The 25635-nt window shown below is 45.0% G+C and overlaps 1 protein-coding gene across 3 annotated transcripts in view; it reads right to left on the bottom strand.

Moving 5' to 3' along the window:
• Positions 1-16924: 16924 nt before the first annotated feature.
• Positions 16925-25635, bottom strand: part of ACER1 (alkaline ceramidase 1) — a 34645-nt gene continuing 25934 nt past the window's right edge. For all 3 annotated transcript variants that reach the window (XM_032978691.2, XM_032978767.2, XM_076065706.1), the window contains exons 5-7: positions 22809-22946; positions 20465-20602; positions 16925-18698 (exon numbers count right to left, since the gene is read on the bottom strand). In XM_032978691.2, coding sequence (XP_032834582.1) covers positions 18521-18698; positions 20465-20602; positions 22809-22946 — 454 coding nt within the window. In that variant the 3' untranslated portion in view covers positions 16925-18520. The remainder of the gene's footprint in view (positions 18699-20464; positions 20603-22808; positions 22947-25635) is intronic.

The following is a 25635-nucleotide window of genomic DNA, read 5'->3' as shown; positions in this document are numbered from 1 at the left end:
ATACTATATTATATCATTAAAAAAAAATATATATTTTGAAACATTCTTTTTTTTACGGCTCTTAATTGTCCAAGCGCAACTCCCATTGGCTGTAAATCACCACGGTCCCTTACGTTACGGCAAGCTTCGGGGAGCCACGCCGAGGGGCGGGGCATGTGGAAGGAGGGGAGGGGCGATGGGGGAAGGGGAGCACGTGGGGGGGGGAGCACGTGGGGGGGGGGGAAGCACGTGGGGGGGGGAAGCACGTGGGGAAGCACGTGGGGGAGCACGTGGGGGGGGGGGGGAGCACGTGGGGGGGGGGAGCACGTGGGGGGGGGGAAGCACGTGGGGGGGGAAGCACGTGGGGGGGGAAGCACGTGGGGGAGCACGTGGGGGGGGGGAGCACGTGGGGGGGGAAGCACGTGGGGGGGGAAGCACGTGGGGGAGCACGTGGGGGGGGGGAGCACGTGGGGGGGGGAGCACGTGGGGGGGGGAAGCACGTGGGGGGGGGAGCACGGGGGGGGGGGGAGCACGTGGGGGGGGTTGCACGTGGGGGGGGGAGCACGGGGGGGAGGAGCACGTGGGGGGGTAGCACGTGGGGGGGGGAGCACGTGGAGGGGGGGGAGCACGTGGAGGGGGGGGGAGCACGTGGAGGGGGGGGGGCGCACGTGGGGGGGGAAGCACGTGGGGGGGGCACGTGGGGGGGGGGGAAGCACGTGGGGGGGGGGGAAGCACGTGGGGGGGGGGCAACTCGGAGTTGGCCGGGGGGGGGGGGGACGCTCCCCTACGTTGTGACAAGCTGCGGGCCCACTTCCTGGAGTCATGGAGTTCTGACATTATTACTCGTACGGTACATTTCATTAAAGCGTGGGTTTTTTTTAAAGAAAAGTATTTTTAAATTTGTTTTTATTGTCGGAATAATTGTGACTCGGGCGAAAGCGAGCGCGGGCACTCCTGCGCCGCGACCACGACGAGGGAGAAGAGAGTTGCGCCGGCGACGAGCTTGATTAGCAAGTGCATTTTCAGGCCGATCGTTTCCAAGCAACAACCCCCATTTGCTCGGTGCCGAAGATCGTGTGTTTGTCCTAATGAATGGCTTTAATAATAATAAAAAAAAATCATGCACAAACGCCGCTCGCGTTCAGGTGCGCGTGGAGATGGTGCGTCTGGTCGCATGACTCACCAGTTTCTGTTAATCATCTAAACCAATTAAATGATTGATTTTTTTTATCTAAAGCTTTCGTGACTGCAGTAATTCATATTCTTAGCTCTTTCGGTAAAGTCACGTTGAAGGGAAACAATAAAATAATAAAATATATATAAAACAATAAAATATCTCACGACGTTTCGACCATAACACAAACGGTCGTCATCAGGTGTGAAAACCAACGGCAAGAACATTTGAAAGAAGTGGCGGTTTGTAGTTATTTATTTTTAAACGTTAGCGCCACGGAGAGCGATTTGACAGTTTGTTTATAAAGAAGAGTCCATCTATGTTCGTAAAAGAGGAGGGGGGAGACGAAAAAATTTATATATGCTGTCTGAATGCCACCGTAAGCTTGAACAATCAATACCTGAAATGGTTTATCAAATCCTTCCAATGATTGCTAAGCCAGAATCCATCTTCTCGGTTGAAATTGTCTCTGTGCTTGTATATGTGGATAGCCTCATGAACGAATCTCTCATGGTAGCCAGATGGCTTACAAAGAACCTCTGTATTGGAGAAGTCAATGTCATGTGAGCCTACTGAATTATAACAGTGATCTGCCACGGCCGAGGTGTTGGTCCTACCGTGTTCAAGGTCTGCTTTGTGTTCACGAATGCGTTCCGAGACATGGCGTTTGGTTTCTCCAATGTAACTACTACCACAGAGGCAACTTAGTTTGTAGACACCAGGGTACTGTATGTCCAGAATCACATCTTTTACAGACGGAACCAGATCACGGATTTTATGTAATGTGTTGCTCTAGACCAATTCTTCGACCACATCAATTCCATACACCCAGCCATCAGATTTACCATGGAAGTCGAAAAAGATGGCAAGCTACCTTTTTTGGATGTCCTAATAAAAAAGAGACCTGATGGTTTAATGAGCCACTCTGTCTACAGGAAAGCTACCCATACTGATGCTTATCTGAAACCGGATTCCCACCACCATCCATCACAGAAGAATTCTCTCATCAAGACTGTACCATAGAGCCCAATGCATATCCGACCAGGAACACATAGGCAGTGAACTCAAGCACGTACACCAAGCTCTTAGGGCTAATGGTTACTCCGACTATACAATCCACAAAGCTATCACTCAAACCATGAAGATGGACCCTCTTGAGGAGCCTTTCAAAACCATCACTTTACCCTACATTGCGGGGATCACAAAAAAGATCTCCAAAATCTTGAATAAACACAAGATCCAGGTCCGTTTCAACACATTACATAAAATCCGTGATCTGGTTCCGTCTGTAAAAGATGTGATTCCGGACATACAGTACCCTAGTGTCTACAAACTAAGTTGCCTCTGTGGTAGTAGCTACATTGGAGAAACCAAACGCCATGTCTCGGACCGCATTCGTGAACACAAAGCAGACCTTAAACACTGTAGGACCAACACCTCGGCCGTGGCAGATCACTGCTATAATTCAGTAGGCTCACATGACATTGACTTCTCCAAGACAGAGGTTATTTTTAAGCCATCTGGCTACCATGAGAGATTCGTTCATGAGGCTATCCACATATACAAGCACAGAGACAATTTAAACCGAGAAGATGGATTCTGGCTTAGCAATCATTGGAAGGATTTGATAAACCATTTCAGGTCTTAATTGATTGTTCAAGCTTACGGTGGCTTTCAGACAGCACACATTAATTTTTTCGTCTCCCCCCTCCTCTTTTACGAACATAGATGGACTCTTCCTTATAGACAAACTGCCAAATCGCTTTCCGCGGTGCTAACGTTTTAAAAATAAATAAATAAGGACACCGTTAATAAATAACTACAAGCCGCCACTTCTTTCAAATGTTTTTTGCCGATGGTTTTTTTTCACCTGATGATGACCGTTTGTGTTATGGTCGAAACGTCGTGAGATATTTTATTGTTTTTTATATTTTTTTTTGTTTCCCTTCAACGTGACTTTACCGAAAGAGCTAAGAATATAAATAATTATTAATAATGTATACTTTCTTGCGTGTATGTTTTTAACAACGTGCCTCGCCTTTAAACAATGAATTAGAAAAGCTTGAGCGAGAAGTGCAGTGCTACATCGCATCGCAACTCAATTGAATCCCGCTGTGCTTACGATGATATATAGTTTATGTATCTAACCTATAAATACTTGCCGCTGTGCTTACGATGATGTATAGTTTATGTATCTAACCTATAAACACTGACTGGCTTTTTTTTCCAGTCACAATTTTTCTTCAGCTCAGGGAAGAACCCGTCTGTCAAAAACATCCCCTCGTGTTTAAAAATCTCATTTTCAAACTCAACCTTTTAAAACATTTGTTGTTGTTGTTGTTTGTTGTTGTTTGAAACAACAACAACCTACACTACACGAGAGAGCAATTGTACAATGTTCACGGATGTTCTTAGTGTTTTCACACAACCCCCTTGGCTAACAAGGAGTTAAGAGGCCTTCATCCAGCGGTGGATTGTAACAGAGTTGTAAATTCAATCCGCTTGCACTGACCAGGTTTGTTTAATCTTCATCATGGGAAATAAATTGAGGTTGTCAATATAAATTAAGACTTCTTGTGACCAGCCTTTGTAAAACGCTCCCCGAATTTAATTTCATAATTCAGCCGCTCATCCCGGCACGCAATCGCACAATGGGACAGTGTGCATGGTTGACTGCCTGATTCACCCAGATTCTCATTCACAATGGGGTGCTGGCTACACATGCCGATAACAATCATCGGGGACACCAATCTGGCATTCCACAAAAAATATAGAACAAACCCGTGCGTGTGCATAAGTCACAGATATTAATAACATCATCGCCGCCCACATTACACGAGGGAGGGGTGGATGAGGTCAAACCTACCCCTCATCTGAGTGGGGGGATTTGAGAAGAGGTGGAAGGCGATTGGCCGGGAGAGGTGAAAGGGAAAGGCAGAAAGGGGTTATGAGAAAAGCACGGCATTTGCCAAGCAACTCTCCTTACGTGTGTGCTGCTCTGTTCAATAAACACCCAAAAATAACAACCACGCGTCTGGAATTTCTCTACACTAGTAAAATAATTGGCCACGGGTAGGATTTTTTTGTTAATTCGTCCTCAATTAGCAAGTCGTGATGACTTTTAAATCCAGACTCGGCTTTCACAGGACACTCCACGGATTTCCCACATACCATGTACAAATCACAGTTAATTGAGATAATTGGAGGTACATTATTTTCCTCCAAATTGAACATTTGCAAGCTTATGGTGAGTTTTACATAACGAACATACATTACAGGTACCATTGATAACTGTGAAATATAAAAGGAATATTGCATGAAAACATTCTTAAAGGACAAATATTTAAATGTATTATTATCAGCAGTAATGTATCCCTCTTTAACTGGCACTGACCAGCGTAGTGATGTATGACAACAAAAACAACCCCACGACCAGCACGACACGGGGAGGCTCTCATCCATTGGTGGATTTAAAATGGCTGGGAACGTTATTTCTTTATTTCATCCACATAGACCAAGGATCAGCAAACAAAACAACAAGAAGAGCCATTTTTTTCGAATTCGGTAAAAAAAAAACCTCAATGTTTCAAGGGCCGCAATGCAAGTGGTGAATACGAGAGACGGTGGTCTCCTTAATAAATAACTTAACGAAAGCGGCCCTTAAAGAGACCCATGCGATTCCGGAGCTGCAGGTGACCACGTGCAAATGAAAATAATTGATCGCCACCGTGGTCTGTCACATTTGTAGGATCGTAGCGATGTCTGTCACTCGCCAAGTCGAGGGCCTTGCCCTAGGCGGTGCGTTACCCAGGCTGACCTTGGCAATCACGCTTAAGCCGAGGCTAAACTTGTACATCAGCTCAGAGGATTTTAACGGTATGTCCTGTCTCGCTTGATCCTCCAGAACACCCACTCGCTGTCCCTGTCTAGCCGTCACGCATGTGGGGGTCACTGGAACAGCCTTATATAAGATTATCCCATAGAAGCTAAATAAGTTACGGCGTTCGCTGGAGTGGATTGCTGCTGCTGCTGCAGATATCGTTTCATTCTGCAGAAAAAAATAAAAGTTAGGCATCTGAAGACAACAGCATCATGACAGTCAACAACAATGCACTTTATTTACCTGCTTAATACCTTTTCATTTCTCATGAAAGCCTGGCTGAGTCTCGAGAATAAAATTCAAGAGGGTCCTCCATTGGGATGTTTGGCCAATTCCATCAATGGGTATTTATCTGCATCTTGAAAGAAATCAAGGTTACCCGGAGAAAGTCCAAATAAAGGATACGGATGGGGATAACACAGCTCTGCACAGATAGAGTCAATAAATCACTGTTGCACTACAATGTTCCGGCCGACTCAGAGCCCAAGCCTATACCACCTGAAAACCAAAACCAAGCTCAACATTGCTTTGCTAACAAGATCTTGTGCACGCAGAGCAATTACAGTGCGGTACTGTACATTGTTTTACTTCTAAAAAAACACCTCTCAGGGTGCCTAACATGATGCACACCCTTCAAACTTTGTTCACACGGCACTCAACTGCCTATCATGTAAATGCACCCGGGCGCTGCATTCACCCACCACGGAGCGTGCACACTTTCATCTTGTGAGGATTCAACAGCGTAATGGTTGAGGCCCGACTCAAAAAGACTAGGCACGGCTGAAGTTTGCAATGGAAGATGGCTCCACAATGTTGAAGCACATTTTGGACAAGGTCGCTGTCACCCAGCTTGGTATGACTGCCAGGAGCTGGAGAGTTTGTTGATCGCGGTGCCGATATGGTTTGTGTGTGCGGCGAGTTCAGTCAGCTTGAGTGAAGGCACACGCACACAGCCCTGTTATAGTCCATCGCAGTAGGTCGGCAGATCGGTGTTGCGTAGTGTGGCTACTCCCAACCTCTTTGAAGATGTCTGGCCAGCGTAGAAGAGGAAGGCCAAAATAATCTCTTCGAGGGGCTGTCTAGCGCTACCTCTAGTGGAGGTCTTTCCTCGAGCAGGGGCGTGAGCAGGCAACGGCAGGGCTGCACCTTTGGCTTTCAGAACGTGTTGATTCATGTTATACAACTGAACAAGAACATCACACGTACTGTTACTATTTTGGCCAGAGATACACCCATCACGACGGAGTACAGCGACCCCCAACCGATGCTTTTTCAGGTGGCGTTGGAGAATTTACGACGGCTTCGGCTGTTGGAACAATGGTTTAGAATTAAATTCCTGGAAAGCAATCTGCTCTAAATTATATCAACTGCAGAACCAACAAGCCTCCGCCCCCCCCCCCCCCCGTAATAAAAAAAACAGATTGCTCTTCACAAACCCCAGCACAAAAAAACTCTGCATAACATCTCCAGTAACTGTGATGATTGCTTTAGTCACATTCATTCCCCAAAACAAAATAGGTTTTGCCTTTTATAATCGCAAAAGCCGACGACACAATGCAGCCAACAACCAAAAAAATATCTTTTCATTCAACAGGCTCGGTATAATCAAGCACAACCAGTCCCCCGATTAAGGACATGCTGCCCAGAACCAGAGCCAGCTCAGCCTTCGCCAGACTCTGCCGGACATCCACACAGAGCCAACAACGCCAGCAGTGACCTTTGAACTAGTCCTGCCCCCCCACCCACCCCACTCACCAAATCCTATATACCAAGTATGGTGAAGCATGGTCAAACAACTCCCTATAACCATGACTGACACAGCATTGGGAGGTCTTCATCCAGCAGTGGATTGGCAACGATTGTAATTCAATGTGTTTTCACTCGTATAATCATTCATAATGTACAGCCTGTTTTCAATCCACTGGTGGATGAAGGCCTGCCCAGTGTCTTTCGGTCATGGTGGGTTTGTATTTTACACATTTAACCGAAAAGGTGATTGAGAGATGGGGTGGTGATGGGATTTTTGGTGAAGTAGGGGTTGGAGGGGAGTGGCAGGAGTAAGAGAACCACGGCTGGCGTGAGGTGGCTGTAGGAGTGGGCCCTGCACCACCAAATGATCCTTATGGCGGTACCCCGGGGTACCAAATAACACGAAATGGCCGAGGCAATTAAATATTTTATTTCTGGGACACTTTTTTTTCCAGGGGTGGACTTCACTCCGCGACTGAGGTACCAATCAATCCGAAATCAGTGCCACTCTGCGATGTCGAAACGCAGCGAGGACGATTGTGCTGAAACCCTGAACGCTCTGGGTACGCACCGTGGTGGTGCATCGTGAGTACAGCTCGTCGAGATGAGTCGATTGCCGCATCGCCGACCATCAACAGACTAAAAGTGACTGCATCACGGACATCATGCGAGCGCTGGGGTACTATGGTACCCCTGGGGCACCGCCATGAGGTTCAAATGTCCCTTGAGCGAGTTCACTCTCCTCTGTAACAGACTTTTTGGGGCAAGTGCTGTTAGCGAGCACCTATGAAGGCCGGCACGGCACACATGGGGATGAGTGGCCAGCACCACGCCCGGCCACCTTTGTCTCCCTAGCGGAGACATTAACACATCGCACCAGGTACTCATATTAGGCTGAGTCGACCTAGGGGAGGCCCATGACCGGTTCAGATAATCGTCACTGGTGTTGGCCGTGAGCGGGAATTGAACTCAGGTCGCTGGGTTCGTTGCGCAGCGCAGCGTTAACCGACACACCTCCGCTCCCCACACAGACACAACTCAGCTCTACTGCCTCCCCCCATCCCAGAGGAGCTGGAGTCAAACCTGGGTATGACTGGTTCAGATATCACTCGCCACCGATATTAGCCATGACCAAGAATCAAAGTTAGGTCTCCTGGGTTTATCAGCCAAGTGTGCGTGTTTCTACCTATGTTGAACTTCTTTGCACCATATGTCTCCAACCGTGCTAATCACTATGCCGTCGTTTTTCCCCTTATTGATGGCATAGGTGGTGGTGTGGTGGTTAGCACAGTGCACTCGAAAGCTGGCGACCTGATTTCAGTTCCCAGCCACGGATAACATCAGTTTCGAGTGATATCTGAACTGGTCCTGAGGCCCCCCCCCCCCCCCAACTTTATCAACCCACCCTGCCCAGCGTGGTGAAGTTAAACACGACCCCTTGACCAACCTGGGGAGGATTTCATCCAGCAGGAGGCTGACGACACTACAGACATATATACATATTTTACGCGTCATTATTCAGAGCCGCGTGTATGCGAACAGTAGTTTTTACGGGTTGGGCTGCGTCTTGAATGTTTTTTTTGCTATTAATTTTTTGCTACGCACTCTCGCCATGCACATTAGTCAAATGCGAACATCAGGCAAGATGACCTCATTTCGATTTAAAGCTTTCGTGACTGCAAGGATTCATCTTCTTTGGTTCTTTCGGTAAAGTCACGTAGAATGAGAATAAAATAATTATTATTGTTATTAATAAGAAGAAGATGACCTCATTTAACATTCCTGAAGATAACCGCGTACAGTTAATACGGCACAACATTTTCGATAAGAATTGCAGTCCAACCCAGAAAAAAGCACATTTGTAAAACAACAAAAAATATCACCTGTACTGTACATACGCTGTTGAAATACATTCATTTAAATGTTTGTAATAAAAGTAATGACCATGCCTCTATGTCACTCTCCCTCCACAACACTACACAGTTCCTATTTTCATATTTGCCACTCAACGCAGACTCTTGCAAGATGCATTACCTATCTGAGATGACCACTGCCAGGACTGGTTAGAGAAGACTAGGCCAGTGCTGGTGGCATGAAACATGCAACTCAGGTGAACTGACTTCGATTGCAACTGCTATAGTTGGTGGATCACGCTAGCTTGTGAAAATCCGAAGGCCGTTAGGATTGTGAGGTGGCCGTAAGCTAGCAGTGCAGAAAGTGGATAATTTCCGATCGCATTGTCTCGCGAAAATTAGGAGGAATCAGCAGCTATAATCAGCAAACTTCCGTGCACCATAGTTTTTAACGACCATCCCAAAAAAAATGCTAAAGTTCATAGAAACCCGGAGGATTGCCACGAACCTTTGGGGGGGGGGGATGGTTGGGAAAAGGCACCGCAAATTTTTGGAATTAAATATTGACTTAAAGCTTTCGTGACTGCAGGAATTCATATTCTTCGGGTCTTTCGGTAAAGTCACGTGCATAGAACAATACAATAATAAAAATGAAAATAAAATAATAAAATTTTCACTTTATTTTTATTTTGAAAATGAAAAAAAAAAATCACTTTATTTTAATTATTTTATTGTTCTATCTACGTGACTTTACCGAAAGACCCAAAGAATATTCTTCTATATTGTTATTACATGTTGCATTTTCGAAACACTTAATATTGGTCGGTCTCTAAATAGTGATATTCAAAGAGAGAACGGATTGAAATCTCATACATTGTTGTGTTTCCAAAATGTCATTACTGTGCCGTGACGCGTGGGATCTGTGACCCCTTTAACGAGGGCGAGGGCTACAAAGTGTTTACCGGGGCTGAGTGCTGTTTGACTTTGGTGATGCCTTTACACAACGCCTCCAACCGACCTGGCTCGCCGCCACGACGTGCGGGCAAATGCCCTCTGAGCACACCGATCATAGTCACTGGTCGAAAGAGATTTAGAGAGTCTGGAGGCGCCTCAAATGTCTTGGTAAAATATTACAAGCGACGCAGGCCCTTGAAATGTCACGTAGAGTAATGCAAACATCAAACAGCGATGGTGTTTTCGTGCGTGCATGTAGGTGTACAGCACACATTTTCAATCCTTTGCTGGGTGAGGGCCCTCCCTACTACGCTGTGTAGGCCGTGAGGGATATATGAGCATACTTCACCACACTGGTCAATGCAGGTTGTTGGGGGGGGGGGGGGGCAGAGCAGCAATGGATGTTTCTGCAACTCCCCTTCACTGCCCGCACTAACGACTACACCTGTCTTTAGCACGTGCTGCTCACCAATCTTTGCATGTATGTTGAACTTTCTTTCGCACCGTATGTAGCCAACCGTGCTAATCTAAGCACTTTCCAGGGTGAACCCTGATTTTAGCTTTTCATATCTGATGAGCTCGGACGTATTCCAGGCGCATGTAGTCTTCGGTTAAACACTGATGGTCAATGTTCGGAAATGACATTGTCAATGCAAGCCCAGCAGCTGATACCTGGAGACGCTTTGTTACGTGCCGAAGGGAGGATAGCGTGAACGCAATTTGTTTCAAACCACGGTAAATATTCTCTTCAAGGAGATGAGTGCAAAATTTAAATGCATTTTAGATGGTAATAATAATTGTATTCACTATATTCTATGGTTCTTTCGTGATATTTTAATGCATTTTTTTATTGACTTTCTTTTCATATTTTATATAAAAAATATAATAAAAATTAAACAAAAATATCACCGGGAAGATGGCGGCTAGGGGAGGCCTTCACCCAGCAATGGATTGACCATGGCTGATAATGGCAATCAGAATCTGAATATTTATTTCAGAATCAGAATATGTATTTATACTGGATGAATCCAATGAGCTATAAAGTTATTTTTCACATATGTCCAGTAGATGACTGTCATGAGTGTAACCCCACATTTTCCACGCTTTTTCTTTTCACCGATCAGCGGATGTGTATTACGCACATGAATATGAAAAGTGTAACATATTACAAACACTTCTATGTAATTGACTCAAGTAAAAAATAAATAAATATCGTCCCCTCTTCCTAGACTGGAACATTCTCATGTCAATACAACAAAGCAGTCCATTAAGAAGTGTTAATTTGCTGAATTATTCAACAATTGTGATGCTCAAGAGCATGAAAGAGGTATTACTTAAAGTTATTTAACTCCGTGCAATCTAAGGCAAACATTTCACAAACCGTCAAACATTATCTATTACATTTTTATTGCGTTTTAATGTTTTTCTTTTCTTCTGGCGGTCATTGTGACTCGAATAAGGCAATGCGCAATAATTGGTCGTGTCTGTAGCAGTTGCAATCTCGCAAACAGCAACAAGATTAAGACGCAACATGCACGTGCTTGTGTTTTGTGGTTATTAAACGCGTGTTGAATGTGCAGTTCGTCATTCTACAACGAGAGAACGCTGTGGCACACATGATATCTATATACACACATAGTAATAAAAACTCAACACATTCATTAATAACACCGTGGCCTTAAATGTATAAACATATGATAGGCGACGTTTCGGGCAATGCCCCTTCTTCACAACAAATAAATGGAGAGATGGAGTGAATAATAGTTGGAGACTGCTCTTGCACACCAACGGGGGCTGACGAGAATGAATATACTCGTTAATGCAATCTCGTACGTACAAATCGGTGGCATTGATGCAGATTCAATTCTCGACTTAAAGCTTTCGTGACTGCAGGAATTCATATTGTTGGGGTCTTTCGGTAAAGTCACGTAGATGACGACCGCTTGTGTTGCGATCGAAACGTCGTAGTTTTTTTGTTATTTTCTTTGAAACGATCTCCGTGACTTTACCGAAAGACCCAAAGAATATGCAGATTCGACTGTTGTAGTTCTGCACTGAGCATACCTGCGCGCACACGAATACAATTGTCACATGCGTGGACTTTCCATGTTTGCCAACAACGCCACGTCAAGGCTGTCCCCTATTAAAAACATTACGTGCATATGTCTCCAAGTCATCTGAAGTCACCGTTCCGCGGGTCACTTACAACTCGCCATATCTATGATTGAGAGAGCTTCACAGCTAGTCGGATTCCCCGAGTCTCAATCTAGATTTGAAGTATGGGATCCCCGAGTCTCGTTAAATAATCTCATTCCGATATGTCAACGGTGGCTGTGGTTTGCCTTTGAGATCGGACACCAATGAACGCCGTCAATCGGTAAACAATTCCGATGTGGTGATGTGGCAATTTCAATATTGGCGAAACTACACATGCCCCTTCAGTCAAATTTTTTGCTGGTAAAATTCTAAAGCAATGTCACTCGATTCGGAAAAAAAAGACAAAACCGTTCCATTTAATTCGAGTGTAAGAATCATGCGGCGGGCTACGGCTATCCACTGCTCTCTAGTGGTCAAAGCAAACGACGTCAGAAAAGAGATTATAAGGAAGCCTCGCTCGTGCATGGCCAGTCGTGTTGCACAGCGGTAGGATGAGCAAGGCGGTACATGTGTCGTAAGATGGGGGGGGGGGGGGGGGTATTGTAGGCCAATGTAGAAATATCACAAATCCACTTTTGAATTGCTTGTGTTGATATGTGTCGTCGATCTCACTTTGTTGTGATCGGGTGCCAAGATTCGCTCGCTTTACTTCTTGCACAGACTGGGAAAGATCCAGTCCCCAAGCCCTGGCCGCACAGAGCTGGTCGACGTCTCTCAGCCACCAGAAGGATTTGCTTCCGTTGGGCAAAACGGGATTGGTGCATTGTGCCAACGTGCATTGTACGTGCCTCGTCGGATCGTGCTGATTAAGTAAAACCAATGGGTCCAGGTTGTGAGGATATTTAAATGAGGCTCGGCCTTGAGCAAACTTTTTTTTATATGGTATTCTATTCTTGCGTATGAAGGCGATATGTTCAGGAATTTTAAAGGTCTGCGAGCCGCGAGAGGGCTTCAAGGAGAGAGTTCGTGTAGTCCTGATATTCCTCCTCCACTCAAGGAGTGTGGACTCCAGTTGATCACTTTAATGATCCATTGTTCGGGCTGCATGGCCACAGTTGAGCTCTGGCTTGCCGTTTAATTTTCCATTCGTGAAGGAGATGTTGGGCATCGGCTTGTTGCCGGTTCTTCCAATGTCTTCGAGGAATGGTCAAAGCCACGACGTGCGATGTTTGGGTCTTGAACGACGGGCTGTTTATTTGCGGACGTCCGCTTTGTTCCACTCTGTTCGCCAGCGTTCTTCCGCATCTGGATGAGACTCGAGTCATTGGTACAGATGTAAAGCCATTGATGCAGATGGCTGATGCATTAAAGCACTACCTTGCCGCTCAAATGAGAAATAAGGCAACGCTCACTGCGTTGGTAGCCTTGAGCCATTGTATTTGTCGCTGGTGTTGGTCATGAATAGAAATTTAACTCGTGTTGCCGGGTTCTCAGCGCAGCACGCTAACGCACCTCCAATTCTCTTTGGTTCTATTCGGTAAAGTCACGTAGGTAAACAAATAAAACAACAAAACTCACGACGTTTCGGCCACAACACAAGCGGCCTTCATCAGGTGAAGGGACCAGACTGTCTCGAGGACAGCGCTGGAGTGAACACAGCCACGCTCAGACCGCGACCTTTAAGCTGTGTGCGAGGAAACAAGGTGCCTTGACAAAGGAATTAGCATAAAAATTAGCATTTGATTGGCCGACTTAGCATAGAGGTGGTGTACGTGCGGGTGAACATGCCGGTTGGCGAGGGGGGGAGGGGGAGTTTACCTATTGATGGTGTGAAAAGGGAATTTTTAAGAGCTGAGAAAGTTTGGGGTACCACTACTTGAAAAATATACTGTACCATTGAAAATTAGTTTAATGTTTGGTTCGATTTAGAACATCTTTCCAATGGTTGCTTAATTTGAAACCATCTTCTCGTTGAAATTGTGTCTGTGTTTGTAGATCTGAATTGCCTCGTGAACAAATCTCTGATAAAAACCCGTGGGTTTGCAAAGAACCTTGGTGTCGGAGAAAATTATATCGTGATCACCCACAGCGTTGTAACAGTGATTAGCTACGGCACCTCCAATTAGCACGGTTGGGCTATGTACGGTGCGAAATAAGTTCAACATACAGCGCCACCGCTCCCCACAATATATATAAGCTAGTGAGATACAGTACTGTATATAAGTATATATTAAATTTCGATTTAAAGCTTTCGTGACTGCAATGATTCATCTTCTTTGGTTCTTTCGGTAAAGTCACGTAGAATGAGAATAAAATAATAAATTGATAACATAAAATAACACAATAATATTCTCACGACGTTTCGGCCACAACACAAGCGGCCTTCATCAGGTGAAGGGGCGAGACTGTCTGGTAGGACAGCGCTGGAGTGAGAGAGCCACGTTCAGATCACGGCTTTTAAGCTGTGTGAGAGGAACAATGAGCCTTGACAAAGGAATTAGCATATAATTTAGCATTGAAATGGCTGAATGATTAGCTTGTGACTGGTCACAGAAATAGCTATGTTAAAAGTTAAAGCATACACATCCGCAGAGGCACCCATTGTTAATTAATTGTATTTTTATGATGACCTTCAGACCGCAGCTCTTTCACCAGCATTGCCTCTTAATACCTCTCACACCACGGTTAATGGTATAGTTTTACAACATGGAGTATACTAGGGCCTCGCAGCTGTCTCTCTCCCCCTCCTCTGTTCCGACCATGGACGAACTCGTCCGTCTGAACGGGGCCCGTGCTATCCGTGGTGCTGAAATTTGAGGGTAAGAATCCACCCATTTTTTCGCCATATAGCATTGTGATATATAACGACTTATTGTTGGTAGCTTAGCTGATTGGAGAATATAGAGTTATATTTTAGTTTTTATTGGTTCACTATATAGTACTGTGAATAGCTCAGATGTGTAGTCATTTCTGTGACCAGTCACTAGCAAATCACTCAGTTATTTCAATGCTAAATTCGCCTAGTTATTTCAATGCCAAATTCTCCTGTTTGATTTGTACTAAGTGCCTCGGTGAATGTGTATGCTCTGACTTCAACGTAGCTATTTCTGTAGCAGTTGCAAGTGAATCACTCAGCTATTTCAATGCTAAATTCTATGCTAATTCCATTGTCAAGGGGTGCCTCTGCGATGTGTATGCCTTAACTTAGCTATTTCAATGCTAAATTCTATGCTAATTCCTTTTAACAATGGGTGCCTCTGCGGATGTGTATGCTTTAACTTTTAACATAGCTATTTCTGTGACCAGTCACAAGCTAATCATTCAGCCATTTCAATGCTAAATTATATGCTAATTCCTTTGTCAAGGGTCTTTGTTCCTCTCACACAGCTTAAAAGCCGTGATCTGAACGTGGCTCTCTCACTCCAGCGCTGTCCTACCAGACAGTCTCGCCCCTTCACCTGATGAAGGCCGCTTGTGTTGTGGCCGAAACGTCGTGAGAATATTATTGTGTTATTTTATGTTATCAATTTATTATTTTATTCTCATTCTACGTGACTTTACCGAAAGAACCAAAGAAGAAGTATATATTAGTACATATATATGGCACACTGCTCTGGCCGTGATATTCAGTGTGAGATCCGATTGAACGGGCTGCCAGTTGGAAAGGGTGAGGGTGTCTGCTACCATGCTGGCAAGCTGCACTGCTTGCCAGCATGGTGGTAAGGGGATACCTTGTCTGTCCAATGAATTCTGATTGGCAAGTCCTCCACACAATACATTGGGTTTGACGCTGTTGCCATGAGAGTATCCGCAGCGCATGATACTTTGGAGCTGCGAGGTTAGCAGTGTTAGGAGGTCATCGTCACTATTAGCCATCGCGTGTTCTGCTCTTGCGTATGATGGCGATATTGTTCCGGAGATAAATGCCAATGACGAGGTCAGCTAGCCACGGCAGGGGCTGCAGGAGGGAGAGTTTGTGTAGTTGTGCTGTTCCTCCTCCATCGCACCTCCGACTAGCACGGTCGGCTACATACGCTGGGGAAATGTTCAACATAATACGTTGAAGGAGCAAACAAACGTCAGTGACTTACTAGACGGTCTATAGTTTGGGTCGCATGGTCACTCACGTGCTGTGGGCTGCCTTCAATGTTTGCACTTATGGGAGATGTGCGCATCGGCCTGTGAGGCGCTTATTTCTGGACGACTGCGCTTGTTCAACTCTGTCCGCCCGCGTTTTTCTGGATCTGGGCTAGACTCCGGAATGGTTACAGTGGCAGCAGCGCCATCTCAGAAGGGAGATGGGCACGAGTCGGTGGCGGGGGACATTGCTGAGGTCTCTTAGTTTCATGGGTAGCACGGTCGTCGTGACCAAGAAGACATGCTAACTCGTTTCCCGTTTGCACCTCCTCTGCCAATATTTGGTGGCAGAATATTCTCCCGAACAGGGGAGCCAGGCGATTGGCATCTGTTTCAGTGTTCTGGCTATTGCACGCAACTGCTGCTGGCTGCATTTACACCCCGTAGGAAAGAAGGGCCTCCCCATGCCTTGCCCCCCCCCCCCAAGCGCCGTGGCGACTTCCGATAGGTCGGTGCCGCACCGGTGACAGCACTCGCAGTGGTCATCTTCCAACTCTGACCTCTATCGCGAGCTGCAGACCCTTCTTCACCTCCGGGGGCGTCTGCCCCCCGCCCCGCCCCCCATCTATAATCAATTATATTTGATGGTGTCAAGCCACGTTCTCATTGTTGGGTGTCCTGTACGTGAGCCGATCTTATCAATTACATCCGTTTTGCATTTCACTCCGACTCTGCATGTTCAATCTTAAAATATGAGTTGCTAGGGGAATCCTACGTAGTATAATGTTAATTAAAAAAAAAATGACATGATGAATGTGGCTTAACGGTTTGGGCAAAAGCAACGTTATTTTCCAACATGAATTTCGGTCATGAATTCGGTTCGGGCAACTGGATCTTATTCGCTAATTGTTGGCATAGGATGACCTTGAATAATGTACGGGGCTAAAATATTTATCCGAGTTGGGTAGACACAAACAGAAATGCCTATAATTGTAAAAGGCTAGAACAATGAATGCGTACCCATTGATTGATATTGTGGTTACAGTATTAATGACACTCCATATGGCAATAACTGTCATCTATTTGCGCAAATCGTGCCCTCATTGCATTTCATAGCAACTCAAAGCAGGTGTAAATATTAAGAAATAGCATGCATCGTCATTATAAATATACTTTTTTTAATTCAATAGATCGTAGAATAATTTAACCAAAATTCATTCCGAACAAAAGTGACATCCCGTATTTTAGTTGGTTTGTGGTAAACGTGGCTTCCAAACTGCATTCCTTTCGTTACGTTTTTTGTTTAGAATGCATATCTTCTGTAGCTGTTTGACCACGGCACAGGTAAAATAACAGGATGTCTAAAATAGAATGCCTGTGCGAGAATCACACTCGTAAACGTGAAGGTATTAAATATTGGACACGTTCGTACACAACAAACTAATGCGTTGTTCAAAAACGAACACAACAACTCAACATTTACCACGAACCACTCGCACCAACAATTATTTCAAAGCCCCATGTTGCCCAAAGTCAATATTGCTTAGCTAGTGCCATCGTTACAATCATATTCATCTCTCCCATCGGAATTGCCAGTGTCTAAAAATTTTAAGCAAATTATTTAATTACAGCATTTAAATAAAGTTATGAAAAGCACTCTCTTCAATGAAGCCTACATAAACACATGTTGTTATGATCACTCATTCCAATTTGCGAGGCACTAAATACACGAATAACAAGAGTAAAATATATTGCATTTGTGAATTACATGTCTTGTTTTTAGATTAATCGAACGTTAGTGGTAGTGCAATACCACGGGACAATTTTTAAAAAAAACATTGACAGATAAAATCAAATTTTTAAAATCGGTCGATAGACACCTTCACGAAACTGCAGCACGAGCAGCATATCAATTTTGGCACACCAACAATACCAAACGATATTTTTGGAATATAAATATTTTAAATGTAGTCAAGTAATGTTTTAAAATGCCAGGAACTCCAATTTGCAGTGTTATAAATGCATAATATTTGACAAGCGCTGCTTTCGCGACAGTGTTGATGAGGATGAACTTGCAATTGGACACAAGGCATATCACTACACAATAACTATACTTACTGTAATTTGTGTACATTCCACTTGAAATTAATAGTTGCGCCAAAAGTCAGCGAAGGCGTTGAGGTGAATAAATTTTACAAATGCATTGCTTCATAAAATGTCTAATGCATCAAAACATTGGCTTTTTAATCCTTCATTATAGCTGATGGAAAATATGCCATCAAAATGTTATGCTGCAAATAATTGCATGCCACTCCTACAATTTACACAGTAACCCGTCAGGCTGATGATGGCCTATGAGACGCGACGTAGATTCATTCAAAGAGTTGCATGTACTGCACGTAAGCATGTATAAATAGTGTAAAATGTATCTCGTATGGTGTATATACAATTAACCTCGTATATGTATACATTACCATATACCCTGATATTGCTTGCAAAACAAAGTCATTCCCTCTGATTATAGTTCTCCGACGTGTTATACGGTTGTGTCTCGTGTTATTTGGCACGATGTTCGACGTTTCAGGAGCTGTGAGCTTCTTCAGGATGTGGAGCGAAACGTCGGACACCATGTCGAAACTAACAGGCGGCACAACCCGGACACACGGCGGAAGAGCCGTACGGTCCAACCGCGGAAAACCTACACAGTGGTTTCCGCTTACTCTCAATATGGCCACGGCGTTACAGACTCGGCCCCCGCTAGCAGGATTTTCCATTCGCCTGGCCAGCCTCCAGGGCTATGTATGGGACACCAAATTCCCACGAGCGCTTCGGCCAGTAGCAGACGCGAGGCTTGAGGTGCGGCACCTCCGTCACAGCTTCAAAGTAAGAGAAGAGCACGCAGCAGTAAGTGCTGGAGATTGCGATCATCACGTGCCTGCAGAAACGAGGAGGAGAAGAGTGAGAGAGATAGAGAGAGGATCTGAGCCAGGTGAGGCTGGCAGCCGTGGTGTCACGTGCATCCTGGAGTATGCTGGACAGCAGCATGAAGAGCAGATACAGTCAAACTCCTCTTATCTGTGCCCCTATTACCCTTCATTCCTATTATACCGTGGTGGATTTAGGATTTGCGGAAACGCTTGTTATCCATGCCCACATTCTACCAACTTATTGACGATTATTATATCTGCATTTTTTCCCCCATCCAGCATTGTGATATGGATAAAAATCCACTAGGATTTTGTTTTTACATATTATCCACACAGTTAATGTGGTGATCTTTTTTCAGATGTGTGCAGAACACTTATGGAGAGCATTGCAGATAGTAGGATCCTTATTGTTCAGCCTACGGATAAGAGGAGTTCGATTGTATTCCCATTTCTGTATTATCAATAGGAGCAGTTTCAGGTTGCTTTTATTTGAAATACTACGTATTACCAATCGACGGCCCCAAAGGATAAATGCATTTTTATCTTTATCTTTATCATCATCATTAGTTACTGTCAATCCATGGCTGGACAGAGCCCTCCCCAAGCCGTCTCTCTCTCATGATCCCGTGATAAGATTGCGATCCTGTGATGCAACGATCCATCCAGTTACTTAGGACCAGCTTATTTCATTGCTCAGCAGTGGCTGTCCACTCAGACCCGTTACATCCCATGAATGGGCGCCACGGTGGCGAGATGTTAACTACCTCGCCGGGTATGCAAGAGGTCGTGGAATTCGATCCCGACCCTGACACCTGTATATTTGGAGTTTACATGTTCTCCCCACAGTCGCATGGATTTTTCTCTGGGCCCTCCGGTTTTTCCCTCCACATTTTATAAACATGCATTTAAAGTATTTGGCTGCTATACATTTCTGCGTGATAAGCCACTTTCGTTGAGCTATCATTTACGGCCAGGCCGCTTCTGAAAAAGAGCTTTATAGCTCTGTGGGCCTGAACTGGAAAAATATAATTATAGGAATAGGTTTTACCCTTTTAACTGGCACAAAACTGACACCTTTATTCAAGGCATCATGTTTGCAATAACCACAACACAAGCAGTCAAAATGCAAACAAAAAAGACAACTCTGATAATAATATGCACTGTCCTTGAATTTGATTGGTCCACACCCGAGACAGCTTTTCTTAGAGCCTAGTCTCCATTGGTGTTGGACCAGAAGACGCCAAAAGGCGTACAACTCAAAAACAGCGCACTATCAGAGTATTGAGGGCTCGGGGTGAGCATTAACATTATGAGACCTCCTTTGCCAGAAACAAGATATAGGAATAGGTTTTACCCTTTTAACTGGCACAAAAACTGACACCTTTATTCAAGGCATCATGTTTGCAATAACCACAACACAAGCAGTCAAAATGCAAACAAAAAAGACAACTCTGATAATAATATGCACTGTCCTTGAATTTGATTGGTCCACACCCGAGACAGCTTTTCTTAGAGCCTAGTCTCCATTGGTGTTGGACCAGAAGACTGTGCCAGTTAAAAGGGTAAAACCTATTCCTATATCTTGTTTCTGGCAAAGGAGGTCTCATAATGAAAATATAATTAGTTTAGTTTTTAGTTTAGATAACCAGCGCGTCATTATGCTTGACTATCGGGCATCACCCCTTCGGGCAACGAGTCCCCGGTCCAAGCAGTCATCGTTACACGAGAGAATACTGCTGTGGTGGGGTGCTCATAGACATAGTAGACATCTCACCAGATGCTGTGCAGGTACGGGAAGCCCAGACCCTGCCAGAAGGAGCACTGGAAGCGGTCACTGATCCAGCAGGCGATGGCCAGGCTCCAAAGAATGACGAGCATCAAGGCCAGCCGCAGGACATCGCGATTGGCACACCTGTCAACGGTCGAAGGGGTCACGTGACTTAAAGAGCTCGTGTGGTACAGCGTCTTGAGATGCTGTTGCTTATCCCTGCTAACCGCTTTGGTGTCATGTGACCAACGGCAATGTCTTTAGCTCGAACTCCCTCCGCTCTGTCCAATCTTGAACTGTCATTTCACTGTACCCCATTCCATTCGAGTAGGATTGCCACCTGTCCTGATTTTCGTCCGGGATTGTCCTCTTTTTGAGGCAGCTGTCCTGGGAAATCTGTGAGTCTTCCCAGAATGGTAAACGTTAAAAGTTTTTCGCTTTTGTCAGTCGCTGATTGCTATCTCAATACATTTTGTTAAATGTTTTTATATACGGCCACGTTTTCGATAGCAGCAGCATGAATAGCCCAGCACACCACAGCACATGACAATCAGAAGGCTCAGCTAATCATCCCTCTGGAGATGGTAAAATGAGTAGCACTTTGTGGGAAGTCAACAGCGGACGCCCTATAGTTTGGCTCACCCCCCTACACGCCATGCGAAGGTGGCATTGAAACCACTGGCTCAGGGTTTTAGAGAGGAGATGGACAACTCACCATGCTAATTTCAAATGGGGGAAGCGCTTAAGATTATTGTAAGCATCATTGACCCTTTCCCGGTTACAATGAGTGCTAACTACAGATGTAATATACGTGTTTTACTACACCATGGTTTGGATTGACCACAGGGTCAGAACACTGAGCTGGCACTGCTGAGCTCCCGGGTTCGAATTTGGGTTTCAGACAATCCCGAGATTAAAGACTTATGATTTGAGTGCAGTGAGCTGATGGTATCAGCCTGGCCACCAATGACTGCACAGACAAAAATTCATCATCGAATTTGGATTTAACTTCATTTGGCTTATTCTGGCTCTGAGAATAAAATGTTTAATTTTCAAGAGGTGAACACACTGTGCAAGGGATATCAAAGGCGGAGTACCCCTGGTTTGGACAAATTATCTTATTGAAGTTCTTCTGGAAGGAGTTCCCTGATATAATATTCCAGGGCTGTCCTCTGACACAGGGTAGTGCACTGCTATCTGCACGAGTTCCGAGTGGAAACGTCTTCGTTTCATGAAGTGGCACCAACAGCACAATTGAAACATAATTGATAAGTCAACATAGTTTGGGGAAAGCTTGTTTAAAGTAATTAGCTAGTATTAGCTCTATACAACATATATTGTATCACTAATTACCAACCCTGAGCAGATGCACACTGTGTTTTAATAATACCTCTTAATTTGGTTTAATTAGGATGGCATCTGTTGCAGATCATAAAATTGTCAGCATCAGTAATTGGTCATTATAACATAATGAATTATTTGAACACTTACTTACTTTATGCATTTTTGCAATGGACCACTTTTAATTCCCATACAGCACAATTGGCATATTTGATGCTGCAAACTCTATTTTCCATTTTAATTAAAGTATAAATGTTAAGTATAATCAGTTCATCTGTTATGATTAAGCTTCTCCCATTATAACAATTTATTATATAATTTGCAACCATTGCAGCTGAAGAGGCGCTCTAGATTAGCAATGTTGATTATCTAGTCTACTGTATAACGGAATGCTGTTGTTATTCTTGGTTCTTTCGGTAGTCACGTAGAAGGGAAACAATAAAATAATAAAAATATAAAACAATAAAATTCTCACGACGTTTCGACAGCAAAAGTCGTCTTTACCGAAGGAACCAAGAATATGAATCCCTGCAGTCACGAAAGCTTTAAATCAAAATTTGGAATGCTGTTGCTTGAACAATGCATATTATTAACATATCTTGAGTGTCAAATTTAAATGTAGTCTGGAATTTTTTTAAAATATATAAATGGAATATAATTTGCAGAGCTGTCCAACCTCCTGCAGTGCAAAGAGGGCTTTAGTTCTTACACAAAAATAAAATAAAAACTGGAAACATAAAAGCCATGGCAATTTAGACAATGGCCCTTGCGAACACAATGGCTCCATCTTTTGAAAAATTAACGCCACAGAATCCTTACCATCAACAGAATATACAATGTGCAGCATTCCCAGGGCGCTGCACTCAGCAAATGGGGCTGTCATCAACCGTCAAATCGGGCCGGCTTTTTGGCCGCAAAACAACGTGGGGCGCGTTGCTGCTGCTGCATCGTGCTGGAGTGCTCGCTGGGCTGTGGGAGTGTGTGTGTGTGTGGGGGGGGGGGAGGGCACCTCTTGATCTCTGTGACCATAACGTAGATGATCTGCAGGGCGATGCTGTTGAGCGCGTAGGCATTGATGGTGGGCCGCAGAAAGGAGAGCACGGAGCAGGCCAAGGCGCCGACGAACACGAGCACTCCGAAGTGAAACCTGGAGGAGAGGTGACACGTGCCATGACCATCGAGCCCAAATTGCAGTCCATGTTGCCTCTGCTGTTCACGTCCCCAAAAAAGGCCGACACCAGTGACGCTTATGTAAACCGGTCCTTGGTCTCTCCCCTGGGTCGACTCACCCTCAAATTAGTACGTGGTGTGTAAACATCGCCATTGGGGAGACAAAGGCGGCCGGTCGTGGCGTTGGCCACCCACCGTCTCGTGTGCCGTGCCGGCCTTCACAGGTGCTCGCTAACAGCACTTGCCCCGACAGTCTGTTACAGGCTACACGGGGGATCTTTGTCTTTGTCTCCTCGTGTATTTGTACGGGTTTATCATTTGTGTGGCTCATTTAGTCGTCTAGACAAAACATTGAAACGAGTAAACTATTGTGTAATTCAACTAGAAATGTTATAGTTGAATACATCTATGAAGGGCGTCCACGTTGCAGAATGCTGTGCTTCATACGACTGACCGTGGCGATTATACTAAGCATTTACAAACACATTTGGGGGGGGGGGGGTATTTGTTTTTCTCCGAAAATCAGATTAAACAAACAAATGGTTCTGCTTTTAATTCATGCCCAAGAGAGTCAGTTTCAGTTTATTTATTGTGGTATAGCCCTGTGGCGAGCCATTCGGCTCTTGAATCAGGTGCAACCACAACAAACAAAAAACAAAAACACGAACAAGAAAACATCTTAAAGTGACTATGTGACTGTGAAAACAGAAAATCCATGAAAAGTCAAGTTCCCTCCTCCCCGCCCAGAGACTCCATCTGTCCACTGCACGTTTCCTGCATTCTCATTAATTGCACAACAGCATGTGTCCACCTCTCGACTCAAAAGTTTAAAGCAATGCATTTTTAAAAGAGGTATTTAAAAAAAACACATTAGGATAAGCATGGTGAACAAAAGTTGGTCGGTTGTTCTTTTTTAATCTGGGTGAAATGTCATCGGTCACAATACCATCGGGCCCCCCAGTTCCTTCCAGTCAGAATGACTAAACTCTGTCCGATAAAACGTATGCAAGAGGGCGTTGCGAATAATATGAACTCAAAGATGCACGCGAGAGGTTTATTATAACGTGATTCTAAATAATTAAACGACTGCGTACAATGCAGCCTTGTAAATTCTGGTGGGGGGATGGAGTGGGGCTGAGCTCCCCCATCGCTGAATGCTCAGCACCTCAAATGCATTATCAAGGACAAGTCAATAATGTAGGCACCCTCGTATTCGCGGGAGGTGAGAGCAAGAGGAGAATGTATGATAGACGAAAGCAGAACGCATCGTTGCGATACGATCTGCTTTGTAGCACATTGAGCTATATATCTTTTTCAGAAGCCACCTGGCCACAAATGATAGCTCAACGAAGTGGCTTATCACGTGGAAAAGAATAGTAGCCAAATACTCTAAACGCGTGTTTATAAATGTGGTGGGAAAACCCGGAGGACCCGAAGAAAAATCCACGCGACCACGGGGGAGAGAGACACGGCAAACTCCAAATACACAGCAGGCGTCAGGGTCGGGATCGAACCCACGAACCTCCTGTATCGCAGGCGAGGGAGTGAACATCTCGCCACCGTGGCAACCCAGAAACGTAGCTAATGTACAATGCTGCGACCACTAAAGTGCCAGATAAGCGCCCGACCCTGTCGGACGTCGGTCCTTAGAGCAGGAGGGAGTAACCCGCAGATGCTCTGCCTCGTTCGATGGGTGGCCAAGCTCGAAGCGAGTGTCATTGTGAGCAGCAGAGGGCAGCAGCATCTATACAGGAGTTCGACTCTCCCCGTCACCCACACCGTGGGACAACCCCTTGCCAATGAGGCGTTGTCGTTGTTGTTGTTCCACAGCAAGGGATTTTCCAAGTGAAAAAACATTTCGGGAAATGAGCGATAAAACCCCCGTTCACAAAGCTGCGCTGACCAGCGTCCAGTAAGTTATGGGGCCGTACATAAATGACGTCACGCACCTAGGGGAAGGGGGGGGGGTCATACATTTGTGACGATATGTGACGGGGGGGGGGGGGTGAGAAATGTGACGTCACATCAAAATGCGCAACTTTAAATAAATATAGACAACACGTTCTACTTAATTAAATAGACTTTTTAATAAATATTTTCTCCTACAACATCAGAGTGCAGCGCCACATTAAATACGCACTACAATGACAATAGTCTAAAGCGATTTGAAGGATGTTTTATTTTGGGTGGGTGGGGGGGGTAAGAGCTTTGTGACGTCACATTTGAGGGGGGGGGGGGTCTGACTTTTTGTGACGCCGTGTGACGACGGGGGGGGGGGGGTCAAAAATCGTCCAAAATCGCGTGACGTCATTTATGTCCGGCCCCTATGGTCATCGTAGGTGAGGCTGCCGTCGTTTGACCGAACGTCACCGTCCCGTTCAGTTTGGGTCGGCGAAGGTGGCACGTGCAATCGGGATCGGTGGGGTTTGCTTCAACCCACCTCTGCTGCCGAGAATATGTCCGCACAAAGCCCAATACGAAAACCTGTTTGTGGTGGTCACCCAACCATCCAAGCAACATCCAGGCTCAAGCCTGCTCGGACTCTGCGATCTGACAAGCTCTGGTACAGTCTGGGTGATTTGGTCAGAAGCACAGCAACAACAAATGCACTTTAATTATGAGTTATCGTTGTGGATACAGCAAACTTATTTTGAAGCGTAAGTTGA

Source organism: Petromyzon marinus, chromosome 1, assembly GCF_048934315.1.
Source record: "Petromyzon marinus isolate PM22_M1 ecotype Great Lakes invasive population chromosome 1, UKy_Petmar_22M1.pri1.0, whole genome shotgun sequence".
In the NCBI taxonomy this organism is placed as follows: Eukaryota; Metazoa; Chordata; class Hyperoartia; order Petromyzontiformes; family Petromyzontidae; genus Petromyzon; species Petromyzon marinus.
This window is presented reverse-complemented; position numbering and strand designations above follow the sequence as displayed.